We start from the raw sequence: 14,185 nt of genomic DNA on the forward strand, positions 1-14,185 counted from the left end.
AGAGCTCCCAGCCATTGACATGCCATAGAAGCCACACAGCCCTTGTTGGACTGATGCTGGATGGTAGCTGGGGCTGGATGGAGGTGACTCTGCCTCCACCTGACTGAGAGGAATCAAGTTCTGGGACCCCATGCTGTCCTGCCAGCCTGAATCAGGGCCCCATCACCCCCTCCCCATTGGCCAAAATCAGGATCTGCTCACCCCACCCCCCTGGCTCCCCACTCACCTGCAACACCCTTTGGGGGAAGGGCTCAGCCCAGAGAGCAAAGATAGTGGCGGTGTCAGGTGGGCAGGTTCCCCCTCCCTGTCTCCTTCCATGCTGGTAGCACAGGTAAGTAGGGAACTGGGGGAGAAGACCTGAGATGGGAGCTGAGCTTCCAGAGGACATGTGGGGGGTGGTAAGCCCCAATGGAATGGGTGAGGGAGGAATTAACCACAGGAAACTGGGGGGCACTGATGGTAGGGTAGCAGGGGGTTGAGTCCTGAGGAGCTGGGGTGCTAAGAAGGAGCTCCAGGAGGCAGAGGAGCCCAGAATGAGAGCGGGAAGGAACCTGTGGAGCATGGAGGGGAAGTGGGGTTCCCCAGCTACCAGCTCTCTGCTGTCACTCTGGAGCAGGATATAGCATGCACTGAAAGTTGTACCTCCTGGGATGCTGGAGGACTGCTCCCACTTCAAATTAGCTCCATGGAGTAGTCTGACTTGACTGCAACACAAGATCCCTAACACCAGCTGAAGCCAATCCTTAGCTGAAAAGGACAATCTCTGAGATAAGCAGAAGGTATTTAGTTCATCTTTTCCTGCCTAAACCTGTGGACCCTCCCATTTTAAGAATCCTTAACACGTGTGAAAGATAATGTGTAACAGCAGCCTTAGATGCTTGGCTGCAAGGTCCTGCTACTCTGTTCAGGGTCAAATCAGTCAGCAGATCTTGAGTGAGGACAGAATTTTTCCTCCAGATCAGACTTGCAAGGGTGTTCTTTGCCGCCTTACATTGTGCACAGAATGAACCCCCTACTGGGAACACCTGGGCTCAGTTTAACTTAATAAATTCCCTTTCACTGAAGTAGCAAGGTGTTGTCAGGGCCTTTCAATCTCCTGATATTTACCTGTGGCACATTGTAGGGGTTTTTGATGGGGTGTTTGTGACTGTGTTATGAGGGATTGGTTAGAGTGAATGATTTTGTAGATCTTTCTGAACAAAAGGTTGCAGTTAAAGGGATTGGACTATGGAACAGGTGCAGCTGGTGAACTAAGACTGGTGGGACAGTAGAGCATCCATGGGAGTGGCGGGGGAGGGGCAGGTTTATAGTCAGCCGGCAGCAGGGGGTGGAGGGGAGCTTGTATCTGGCCAGGCACTCTGGCTGGTAGCAGGTATGCTGCAACCCCCCCCTCTCCGGCACTCTGCCCCACCCACTCCTGGCCAGCTGTAAACTCTCCCTGCCCCCCGGCTCCTGTTTACACTCCAGCATCCCACCAGACTGAGTTCACCAGTCATGCCTGCCATGGAATAAATTTGAGATAAGTCACCATAATAGCATTTTATGCTTATAAAACCTTTTCAAGTACATAGATCATTCACAAAGCAGCTAACATTAATTTATTGTCAGAGAAGTGGGGTCCAGTGACTCTGGAGACAGCTATTTAATTGCTTGCTTTGCCAGAGACTTCCTGTGTAACCATGGGAAAAAAAATTTGGTGTCAGTTTCTCACCTGTAAAGTGAGATTAATAGCTATCTGTACTTCCCACCCACTCAGGGATATGGTAAAGATAAATATATTGAATATTGGAGCCATGCAGATAAGTATTTTAGATAAGTAGAAATAAATCTTCAATTTTATTAATTTGAACTGGCAGGTTTTAAGTACTTCAGAAACAGGTTTCATCAGCTGGGCAAAGAGTTTGTTAGTAGCTCAAAGTATCAAGGACTTTGCAAAACTACTGTAACAAGTGATTCCAATTTTTAATCCAGTTAGACAACCTCTACCCCTTCATGGAAAGCCAAAATCCAAGCCAGATTGGAAAACTTCTGGAATGCTTGTCAGATATTTTGAAAAGTAGAAGGAAAGTTGCATATTTGCTATGTTACAAATGCTGACATTTTTAAATGTTCAAGGAACTTAACATAGCAAAAATATAGTTAGAATCACTTGTTACAGTAGTTTTGCAAAGTCCTTGATACTTTGAGCTACTAACAGATGTAGGCTAAGGATGTGGTAGTCATGGGGGACCTGAATTTCCCAGACATCTGCTGGGAAGAACAGTCAGCCAGGTCTGAAAGCTCATGTAGGTTCTTGGCCAGAGTGCAGGACCTCCATCTAACCCAGGAGGTGCACAGCCCCACCAGGGGAGACGCCTTGTTGGACCTAGTGCTGGCCATGGGTGATGACCTGGTGGGGGGGCTGCGGGTGCTCGACCACCTGGGCGAAAGCGATCATCGCCTGCTGGAATTCACCATCCAGTGCAAGGTGGCAAAGGCATGCAGTAAGGCAGCGGCCCTAGATTTTAGGAGGGCAGACTTCAACGAGCTAAGGAGGATAGTTGGAGAAGTGCTGAGGTCCCAGAGGGGAGGGGAGCCAGATGTCCAAGGAGAGTGGTCACTCCTTAAGGAGACGATCCTCCGAGCCCAAAGGAAGGTAATCCTAACGAAGATCAAAGGGAGCAAGAGGGCACACAAGCCTCTGTGGCTCACCAAAAGCATCCGGGAATGTCTCCTTGCTAAAAAGGAGGCTTACACCCAATGGAAAGAAGGGGTCATCACCAGGGAGGACTATTCTGCAGTTGCTCGGGGATGTAGGGGGGTAGTTAGGAAGGCCAAGGCAGAGATGGAACTGGGACTAGCTTCCCAGATTAAGGACAATAAGAAGTCCTTTTTTAAATACATAGGGGGTAAAAAGAAGGTCCCGGGTAATGTGGGGCCCTTGCAGAACGCGATGGGAAACTTGGTCGTCACACCAGATGGCAAAGCTAACATGTTTAACGATTTCTTTGCCTCCGTCTTCCTAAGTAGGGACCAGAACAGCCACCTCCCTGCTGGGCCCCCCTCGGGCCCTGGGGGAGGCACACCTGGGCCACGGGTTAGTAAGGATTTTGTTAGGGAGCTTCTGGAGGGGTTGGATGTATTCAAGTCAGCCGGCCCGGATGATCTCCACCCTAGAGTTCTAAAGGAACTGGCCAAGGTCATTGCAAGTGCCCTGGCACGACTTTACGAGCACTCATGGTGCTCTGGTGAGGTACCGGAGGACTGGAAGAGGGCCAACGTGGTCCCCATCTTCAAAAAAGGCAGGAAGGAGGACCCGGGAAACTGTAGGCCAGTTAGTCTTACCTCGATTCTAGGCAAGCTGTTCGAGAAAATTATGCTGGAACACATCCATGAGGGGCCAGCAGGGGACTGCATGCTTAGGGGCAACCAACATGGGTTCATCAGTAGCAGGTCCTGTCAGACCAACCTGGTGGCCTTTTACGATCAAATCACCAGATCATTAGATGCAGGGGTTGCAGTGGATATAGTCTTCCTGGACTTCCGGAAGGCTTTTGACACTGTCTCTCACCCCGTTCTCATTAAGAAACTGGGGGGCTGTGGTGTAGACACCCACACAATCAAATGGGTCGCCAACTGGCTGGAGGGCTGCACCCAGGGGGTGGTAGTGGATGGGTCCTTCTCAACCTGGAAGGACGTGGGCAGTGGGGTTCCGCAGGGCTCGGTCCTCGGGCCTGCGCTGTTCAACATCTTCATCAGCGATTTGGACAAGGGGGTAAAAAGCACCCTGTTCAAATTTGCTGATGACACTAAGATGTGGGGGGACGTGGGCACACTGGAAGGATGCAACAGGCTACAATCAGACCTAGACAGGTTACAAGGGTGGGTGGATGTGAATAGGCTGGGTTTCAACACAGACAAGTGCAAGGTGATGCACCTTGGGAGGAACAACCAGCACCATACCTACAGGTTGGGGAACTCCCCTCTTGTCAGTACAGAGGCAGAAAAGGATCTTGGAGTCATCATTGACTCCAAGATGAACATGGGCTGGCAGTGTGGGGATGCAGTCAAGAAGGCCAACCACACCTTGGCATGCATCCACAGATGCATCTCGAGCAGGTGCAGGGAGGTGATCCTTCCCCTCTATGCGGCACTGGTCAGGCCGCAGCTGGAGTACTGCGTCCAGTTCTGGGCGCCGCACTTCAAGAGGGATGTCGACAGCAAGGAGAGGGTCCAGAGGAGGGCCACTCGTATGATCAAGGGACAACAAGGCAGGCCCTATGAGGAGAGGCTACGGGACCTGAACCTGTTTTGCCTCCAGAAGAGAAGGCTGAGGGGGGATCTTGTGGCCTGTTATAAACTAGTCAGGGGGGACCAGCAGGCATTGGGGGAGTCACTGCTCCCCCGAGCGCCGCCAGGAGTGACCAGGAACAACGGTCACAAGCTAGCAGAGGGTAGGTTTAGATTAGATATCAGGAGGCGCTACTTCATGGTCAGGGCGGCTAAGGTCTGGAACCAGCTTCCAAGAGAAGTGGTGCAGGCTCCTACCCTGGGGGTGTTTAAGAGGAGGTTAGATGCTCATCTCGCTGGGGTCGTTTGACTCCAGTATTCTTTCCTGCCATGGCAGGGGGTCGGACTAGATGATCTGCTCAGGTCCCTTCCGACCCTAGAAACTATGAAACTATAGTTGCTGTGCTGACAGGGGTACACTCTGGGCCTTGATCTTTCAACTGTTTAGTAGGATTCACACTGCAGCTGCCTCAGAAAGCTGATTTACCATTAATAGGGCCCTTCTGGATTCATGGCAGAAATAGGCTGAGTGGCAGCTCCTTTAATATTGCAGGTTCCTCTGGGCACCCCTTGTTGCTGATTGGCAGAGGGGCCCGGATGCTCACTCTTGATTGGCAGGAAGGCGAAAATTGTGGTTTTAAATATAGTGCCATTTTTGCCTCCCAGCCAGTCAGCAGCAAACAGCAGGGTCACTGGGGTCCCTCAACCAATCAGCAATGTGGGGGGGTGAACAAGGGTGCTTGCAAAATTAAAGGGACTCCCACGCAGCCCAATTCCACTGTGAATTTGGTAAGGCCCTAACCATTAACAATAGAAAAAATACTGCTTCATTAAGGCAGTGGCTAACTCTCCTATTTGTAAGTAAATTACACCTTGAAAAACAGTCATTAATAGTAAGGCTGGGTTCTGCATTACATATGGAAGTATATTACATATATTACATACACTGAAATATAGGGAAAAGAGTAGTAAAAACAAACAAACAAAAAAAACACAACACCTGGATTTCATTTTTTGGGGAGAAAATATTTCTGGGGTTTTTTTCTATATAGCTGCAACATAAACAATACACTATAATATTTCTGAGCATTAAACCTTTGCTGAATGTTTCTATTTATAGGCTTTTGAAGATATATATATTGAACAGCGCAAGACAATCAAGACTATGCTGGAATATGCTGACAAGGTCTTCACTTATATTTTCATTTTGGAAATGCTGCTAAAATGGGTGGCCTATGGTTATCAAACATACTTTACTAATGCCTGGTGTTGGCTGGACTTCCTCATTGTTGATGTAAGTCTATTTACGGAATATTTTTTTTATATTTCTTTTATTTCTAAGGCACTCTAACTTAACATTTATAATCTTGAATAAATCATTTTAATAGTCAAATGATGTAGGCAAAACATTTGAAAAATTACATAGGAACTCAATATCCTATGATTTTACTTCATGAATTTGACCACGTATCAGTGGTATAACTAAGGCAGCTGGCCCAGGTGGTGACTTGGAGGAGCAGTGCGGAAAGGCAGGAAGCAGAAAAGATGGTTGTCACCAGAGCAGCATAATTCTGCTGCCAGCAAGGGCGGCAACTGGAAGCCACTGGTATCCCTGTGTGTGGCAACTACCCCAGGTCATGTTTGGCCTCTCATATATATATATATATGGGAAAAGCTTAACATGACCTGGGGTAGTTGCCACATATAGTCATATATTCTGTCACTGAGGTAGATATGCCACATGCATCCAAGATCAAAATATCTAGCCAGGAGTATCTGTTGGATTTTACGTGTGCCCTGAATATCTTTTCAACCCACATCAAGGACACAGAGACCCCACCACCACGGTTCCTTCTTATCAGATGATTGGCTGAGAGGTCCCAGTGGCCCTTCTGCTTGTTGCTGATTGGCCAGGAGGCACAACTGTGGCATATTTAAATCTGTGTTTTTTGTCTCCCAGCCAGTCAGGAGCAAACAGCAAGCAGTGGGGCTGCCAGGGCCCCTCCAGCAATCAATGGCAGGGGGAAAGCACGGCAAGAGCAAAACACACAACAGCAAATATGCAAACACACAAAATGGCAAACACACAAAGAAGAAAATTAAAGGAGCTGCTGTGCAGTGCATTTCTGCCACAATTTAGGTAGATCCCTACTTATAATGCATGAAAAATTAGCATAAAAATTGCAACAACTGCAAAACTAATTATTCATAGCAGTTTATAGAGGAAAATTGTTTCTTCATAAAGTTGCAGAAGTCAGGCAATAATACTGTGAACGCTAAACAAATTTCTGTCATTTCTCTTAGGTACAATTAAATGAGCCTCATCAGTACTCCCTAGTTGCCCCCTGTAACTCTACCAACATTTTGATGCATAAGAGTAAAGTTAGTGCCTAGAGTGGGAAACAGTGTCAATTCATTTTATTTCCTTCCTGGTTTTCTAAATCTCAATAGTCTTAAGCGACCATCAATCCTCTGGATCATGCATCCTCTGGATACACATAAGAGGTCTAATCAAAATGCCTGATGAAACCATTTGTGTCTGACAAGCCAATTCAAGAGCGACATAAATTGTTACAAGTTTCACCAATCCATATGTTGTCTGTTGGAGTCCAAATTTACAGCATGCTGCTTTCTTCTTTCTCACTTTGCTTCCATCCTCTGGATCAAAGCCACTTCACGTTGAGCTGCATCCAGTGCCAGATGTTCCCTCCAGATCAGACAGGATTCTGCATGCTCCTCCCAGCTTCCTACGTTGATGTCGAATGACTTGATATAGTTTTTATACACATCATGGTACAACCATAGAGGGTGACCCTGCTTTTTAGAGCCACCTCAAATCTCACTGTACAAAATTCTTGGGGGATACATTCTCCTCCCATTCTCCTGACAAGACCAATCCTTTGCAACCTTTGCCTCATTTCTAAGTGTGTCAGTCCTGCATGCTACAGTACTTCTGTATTTGGTATTCTGTCTTCCCACTTTATTTTCAGGACCTTACAAAGACATCTCATGTGAAAGTTGTTCAGTCTCTTGATATGCCTAAAGGTTGTAGTCCATATTTCTGAACCATATAGCAGGGATGACAGCACACAAGTCTTGTAGATTTGTATCTTCACCTTAGCTGATAGTTTGGTATTATTCCATGCACATTTCTGTAATAGCCCAAAATTCTTACTGCTTTTCCTGTTCTTTTAGTCAGTTTAGTCTGAAGGGCAAGATTCCCACTGATTGTAGAACCCACGAAGTAAATGTTTTAAAGCATAGGGGCTAAGACACCTCTGTTTCACCCTGTTGTTGATGTCAAAAGTGTTTGATTCTTTGTTTTCATACAGTACAATTGCCTTCATACCTTGATGTAATGAGTAAATGATGTTCAGAAGTTTAGGAGGACAACCCAGATTCTTCAGAACAGTAAAAAGGCGTTTGTTGACTGTATTGAAGACCTTCATTAGATCAATGCAGGCTATGTACAGTGTTACTTGTTTTTCTCTACACATATCTTGCAATTGTTTGAACAAAAAGATCATATCAATGGTAGAGCATCCTGAGCAAAAACCACATGACTTTCAGGATAGATTCTTTCTGCTTGAGACTGCAGTCTAGGGAGCATGGTGCGAGTGACCATTTTCCCTATGACGTTCAATGGAGATACCTCTATAGTTGTCACAGTCACTTCCTCCCCTTTGTTTTTGTATAATTATATGAACTGAGCATCTTTGAAATCTTGTGGTACTACTTCCTCTTTCCAACACAGCAGTATATCTTCATGAATCTTTTGAAGTAATTCATCATTAGCACTTGTAGATTTCAGCAAGCAAACAGTCATTGCCAGATACCTTGTTCCCAGGAATCAATGTAATGGTTTTCTACAAATATTTTAATGTTGGCTTATTGTCTAAATCCATCATAACTTGGAATTGTGGTCATCTTTTGAGCTCTTTGCATTTGATTTCAGTCTCACTGGAATATACAATTCCATAGTGTTCAATTCAATGCTCAGGTTATTTTTGTTTATCAGTAATAAAGTCTTTCAGCAGAGCTGGTTTCTTCTTGCCTGGACCAATTGCTCATTTTATGCCTTCATGCATTCCATAGCTATTACCTGCTTTCTGAATATCATCATAGAGATTCAGCCAAAAATCTGGGGCATGCCTCTTAGGGTGTGCTCCATGTACTTTTTACAGCACTGTAATTTAAATAACTTTTTATAGCATTATGAAGTTACAGCACTCTTAAACATGGCAGAAGTGCAGTGTTTGGTGGGAGAGGCCTCTGAGCCTCCCTGCACTTTCCAGGCTAGGAGGCAGGGGTTGCTCTGCAGAAACTTGACCAGTATACAGAAGTTATTTAAAGTGCTTTAGGTTGGTTGCTAAGATGCTATAAAATAGAGTACTTCAAATTTAATACCTCATTTAACAAGGGTTAAAGTGTTGTACCCATTTTTTAAATTCTGTAAAGCTGTGTACTTCTGTTAAGTCACAGCAATAAAGTGCTTTAAATGGTGAAAAAACAACTTCTGTACATACCTTTAGCCTCTTTGTGCCTTTTTCAAATTTTCTAGGGTTTTGGTATTAGGAGACTTCTTCTAGTTGATTAGCACTGTCCTGTTGTTCTGAACCAGTGATAGAAGGGTTTCAGAGAGCTCTTCAAACCAGTCTTCATTTTCTTGCATTTTTTGCCAAATGCTGTTATAGCAGCATTGCACATGTTAGCTTTCCCAAGCCTCAGTGGCTGAGTTGCTAGGTAAACTTGCTTTCACAAATTCTTTATTGAATAGTCTGCATTTTTCTGTTTTTAGTTTGGCTGATGTCTATCTGAGGGCAACTGGTAGTTTTGCTATAGTGGATCTTTTTAACATTGATTCTGACTTTGCAGCAGACTAAGACATGGTCACTGTCACAGTCAGCACTGTGATGAGAACTCATATGAAGTATTTTTCAGGTAGGTATGCCTAGTCAATACTAGAGCTAATTGGTGCCAGTGCCCTGATCTCAGATGTTTCCATTATGTCTTTCTTGTGATTTTCCTAGCAAAGTATGTGTTCATAACACACACATTTTGACTTGCACAAAGTTTAAACACTCATTGACCATTTTAATTCATATTACCAATTCCTTGTTTGCCCAGAATATGAGGCCAGTTCTTAAAGCTACATCCAACTCTTGCATTGAAGTTGCCAAGTATTATAATGGTCTCATTTCTATGTGTTTTCTCAATCTTTGTCAAGTTGTTGGTAGAAAACATTCTTGTCTTGGTTGCAAGCTTGAAGGGTAGGCACATAGATACTAAACATGATTAAGCCATTCTGTGTATGCACTCTGAGCATCATGAGTCAAATAGATACAGCAATGGGGCTTTCACAGAAAAATAGTAAGCTGTTTCTAATAGCAAAGCCTACTCCCTGCTGTTTCCATTCTCCTGTTGGTTTCTCTTATGGTGTAATCATTCTCTTGGATAGAACATGTATCTGAGAGCTGAGGTTCTGATAATGTACCAATGTCAAGTTTGAGCATAACCAATTCATAATTTAGTAGTGCCGTTTTCCTTAAGTTTGAATCTGAATTGAACCAAGGGGTCAGAGTCTGAACATTCCAGCATAAAAGTTTCTTTATCATTTTAGCTTGCATAGATCACACCAAGACCTTCAGTGCATACACCTAGGCAAGAGTATGAAGGAGTGGAAACTGTCCTAGACCTACCATCCCCGCTTTAGACCATTGAGGCAAAGTCTGAAGGCCAGACTGAGTCCAAACATTCAATGCCTTGATGGTTGCCCCTGATGAAATTGGAAATTATAAAACATTACTACCAGTACTTCCTCATATCACCTAGTGTCTCCTATTACTTTTTTCCTGTTCAATAAGTCCTTTTCCCTACGTCTTCTTTTTTCTCCTGCTTCTTTTCCAAATTTAAAAGAAAGCCTCCAGGTTACAGAAGGTCATGGTCGACTGGTGCCTCTTGAGTCAGTGACTGGGGTGGGGGTCCCCTGCGGCTGATTTCACTGATGGGGGTGATCTCCAGTGGCCGATCGTGCTGACCAGGGGGCTTTTGCTGGTGGCCCTGCTCCCCGGCCAACACTCACAAGGGGCTCCCTGCCTATCACTTAAAAAGGGAGCGCAGCCTGACAGGGTGCACCAGCTCTCTCAGAGGGTGCACATGCACCCCCTACACATCACCACTGCACAAGGTGATCTGATTTTAATTCTTCTCAACTTGCAAAACACTCAAGAAGCTTGTTGTAGGCAGAGTAACATGCTGAGGATGAATAATTTTTGCTTTTCTATTTTTCTATAGGTTTCCTTGGTTAGCTTAACAGCAAATGCATTGGGTTACTCGGAACTTGGTGCCATTAAGTCCCTTAGGACCCTAAGAGCTTTGAGACCACTAAGAGCTTTGTCACGATTTGAGGGGATGAGGGTAAGACCAAATGAAAGAATCTGTAACAGTGCATGCATAAAAAAAAATCCATGCCTGCAGAAGAAGGAATGACAAATCCATATAGAAAGGCTGCACTAATCTTCTTGTTTATTGCATATCTTTTACTAACAGATAAGCAAAAAGCTCATCAATTCACCAAGTTCCATATGCAGTATCACATATTAGTTGTTTCCTTTCAGGTTACTTTACTTTCTGGCCAATCTCAGGAGTTTTTCTTTAAAGCTTTGAAATGATAAGATGTAAACAGTCTCAAGAAAAATTTTAATCGGTTCAATAGTAACAAAGAGTTAAAGATGAATGGTCTTCGTATTTTCTCCTGGTAGACACAGCATAAAGTTCTTTTAAAAATCTAATTCTGCACCTTTTTAAAAGGTACCTTCCTTCTTTTGAGTTCAGGCCTTTGTATTTTCATTCAACTTAACAGGCCATTCGTCCAACTGTACTATTTTTCACTAAATTGCACCAGAGTTGAATGTGGCCCAGTTCATGATCTACATCTATTTCTGTTTTATCTGACTTAAATAAAAAAAACTATAAATTATGGTAAAGATTATGATTTTTCTTTGTTACATAAACACTGTGGTGAATTTAACAAGATTCTAGCCATCTAGTAATATATGCAACCTATCTAAGATTATTTAGTTCCTCTTTTGAGTAAATTAGAATTAATGTTCACTGAACATCTCACACAGAAAAGTCTTTTTTTCAACTTAGTCTTTTTCTCTTGCTGTAATCTTTAACGCTACAAAAATACTAACTCTGTATGCATATTGTTGAACTCTGGTTAGTTTTAAGAGAATGGTTTTGCCATCTCACAGAAATGTGAGAATAAATGGCTTTCTTATAAACGTCAAATCCAAATCTAACTTAGTGAGATGGTTTACAATATACTGCCTAAGTATTCCTTTGATATAAATCATGATAGACATGCATACATCATAAAATCAAATCTAGGCTCTTCTTCAAATTGTATCTATCAGGTTGCAAATTTGCATACATCTACTTCAGAATCTGTAAGAAAAAAATGGCTGTGTTCATAAATTTCAGTGTCATGTAGCCATTTGCTAATTTTAACAATGGCCTTAACATTAGAATTCATTAATTTATCAGGTCAAGAAAAATATACTGTATTTACCTGAATCCAAGATGACTTTAAATTTCAGTTGACCTGCCCAATAGTTAGATTCTAAAACTGGAAAATGTATAATTTATTATAATTCTCCATGTATAGAATATAACTATTGAAGGGTCATCTTAAATTCATTCCCACACTGCTGTAGCAGAGAAAGCAGCATCAAGGGGACAGGTGGTGGAAGTAGGGTGGCCTGACCCCTGCCTCCTACCCCCTGCTGCACCTTTTGCATGCCCCAGCCTCATCTTCTGACCCCTGCTGCAGTGCCTGCCTCCCTGGTATTTGTCCCCCTACCATTTGCCCCAAATCCCACCTGCCACTCATGCCTGCACCTTCTGGCATCTGCAGGACCCTTGCCTCCTCACTACCACTTAACCACCATGACTCTGGCTCCAGCTCTGGCTCTGATTTTATTTTGCCCCAGGGCACAAGGGACATGGTTACTCTAGCCCCAGTCCAACCATGCAACAACAGTTGCACTGGCAGCCACTCTGGCTCTGCCTCCAGAGCCAGAGCTGGAACAGCCAGCACACAGACCAGAGGAATAGGACTGGAAGAAGCAATTTAACTTTGGGAAAGTGCCAGAGAGCTACTGGAGGTAACAAGTGGTGCAAAAGGAAAGTGGGTAGTTAAAAATGCAAAATACTAGGGTTGTGTGAAACAGCACCATTTTGTTTTGACTTTTATTTTGCTGTTTTGAAGCACTGTTCTGTTTCATTGTGTCGAAACTGTTTCGCTGTTTCGAAGTGTTTCAATGTTTCGCCCATAGCCTATAATGGGGAATCATGAAACTGCCTATAGTGTTGTAATTTCTTGACTGATTTGGATGAAAATCACAGGGATGGTAGCCCTTTCAGAGGGCATGAATCCAGCCAGATTTCAAGGAGATAGATGCATGGGTTCCTGGAAAACTTCACCTCAAACTGTTCAAAGCAAAACTCATATCAGTTGCCAGCAGCAGCAGCCTGCTGTCGTCCTGCACACAGATCTGGCGGCCCACACCCCCTGGGAGGAGTCTGGCACAGTTCCACAGCCCTGCCAGGAGGCGCCAGCCCCTGGATCTGTGTGCAGGATGACAGCCGTCTGCTGGGGCCAGTGCCAGCACTGGGTTCTTCCCAGCGCTCAGTGCCTGCTGCACCTAGCTGACTTGGGTGCTGGTGCTGGTGCTGGTGCTGGCCCCAGCCAGCAGCGGCAGCCTTCTGTCATCCTGCATGCAGATCTGGGGGCCTGCACCTCCCAGGAGGAGTCTGGCACAACCTTGCAGCCCTCCAGAGGGTGCGAGCCCCGGATCTGCGCTTGGAGTTTTGGCAGCATACTGTTGCCAGCTGGGGAAATAGTACAGAGCCACTGCCATCACCAACTGACAGCAACAGCCTGCTGTCATCACACATCATCCAGGGGCCTGCACTCCCTGGGAAGAGGTAGGGGAAGCAATCGGAGAGCTGGGGGAAAGACTGGGGAAGTGGGGAATTCAACCAGGAACTGGGGGAATGTTTAGGGATCTGAACATTCCCCCAGCTTCTGGTTTGATTTCCCAGCTCTCTTATCATTTCCCCAGCTCTTTCTGGGGGATGTGGGCCCCTGGATCTGTGCACTGATTTCAGCAGGCTGCTGCTGCAGGCTGGGGCCAACAGCAGCACTGCAGTCTTCCTGGGGCTCAGCGCAGGCTGCGCCAAGCATCTGCCACTGGCCCCAGCCTGCAGCAGCAGCTTGCTGAAACTCCACATGCAGATTGGGAAGCCCAACCCCCCTGGGAAGAGTTGGGGAAATGATCACAGAGCTGGGGGAAATGATCAGAGAGCTGGGGAATTGAACTGGGAGCTAGATGTCAATATCCCGCCCTCTTCCCCCTCCCTCTCCTTAGTTTCTGTTTAGCTGCAAGCAAGCCTGGCTCTGAAACTCAAAATGTTTCAAAACTTTTGAAACATTTTGAGTGCCCTCGTTTCATTTTGAAGCTCAAAACACATTGAAACAGCTTTGAAAAGAAACCCCTGTCAAAATTTCACACAGCCCTACAAAATATATTTAGTGCATGTATACAAATGTGAGAAGTGTGGGGAATAAACAAGATGAGGTGGAAGCTGAAGCCAATGGGAAGAACTATGATCTGATTGGCATGACTGGCTACATCGAGGGTTACACTCTGTTCTGCAAAGACAGGGCTGGGAGAAAAGGTGGTGGTATTGTCTTGTACATAGATGTTCTTGGGTTCAGGAGAAAGAAGACAGTAAAGCAGAATACATTTGGGTGAAGATGAAAGGTAAAAGATGCAGCACTGATATCATGGTGGGGATTTATTATTGGCTACTAAATCAGGAAGAGGAGGTAAATGAGGCACTCTTCAGG

The 14,185-nt window shown here is 44.9% G+C and overlaps 1 protein-coding gene across 10 annotated transcripts in view; it reads left to right on the forward strand.

Moving 5' to 3' along the window:
* Positions 1-14,185, forward strand: part of LOC149867521 (sodium channel protein type 1 subunit alpha) — a 176,689-nt gene that overhangs the window by 124,490 nt on the left and 38,014 nt on the right. For all 10 annotated transcript variants that reach the window (XM_090045575.1, XM_090045566.1, XM_090045570.1 and 7 more), the window contains 2 exons: positions 5,390-5,563; positions 10,564-10,686. In XM_090045575.1, coding sequence (XP_089901701.1) covers positions 5,390-5,563; positions 10,564-10,686 — 297 coding nt within the window. The remainder of the gene's footprint in view (positions 1-5,389; positions 5,564-10,563; positions 10,687-14,185) is intronic.

Source organism: Crocodylus siamensis, chromosome 4, assembly GCF_052110815.1.
Source record: "Crocodylus siamensis isolate JL-2025a chromosome 4, ASM5211081v1, whole genome shotgun sequence".
NCBI lineage: Eukaryota > Metazoa > Chordata > Crocodylia > Crocodylidae > Crocodylus > Crocodylus siamensis.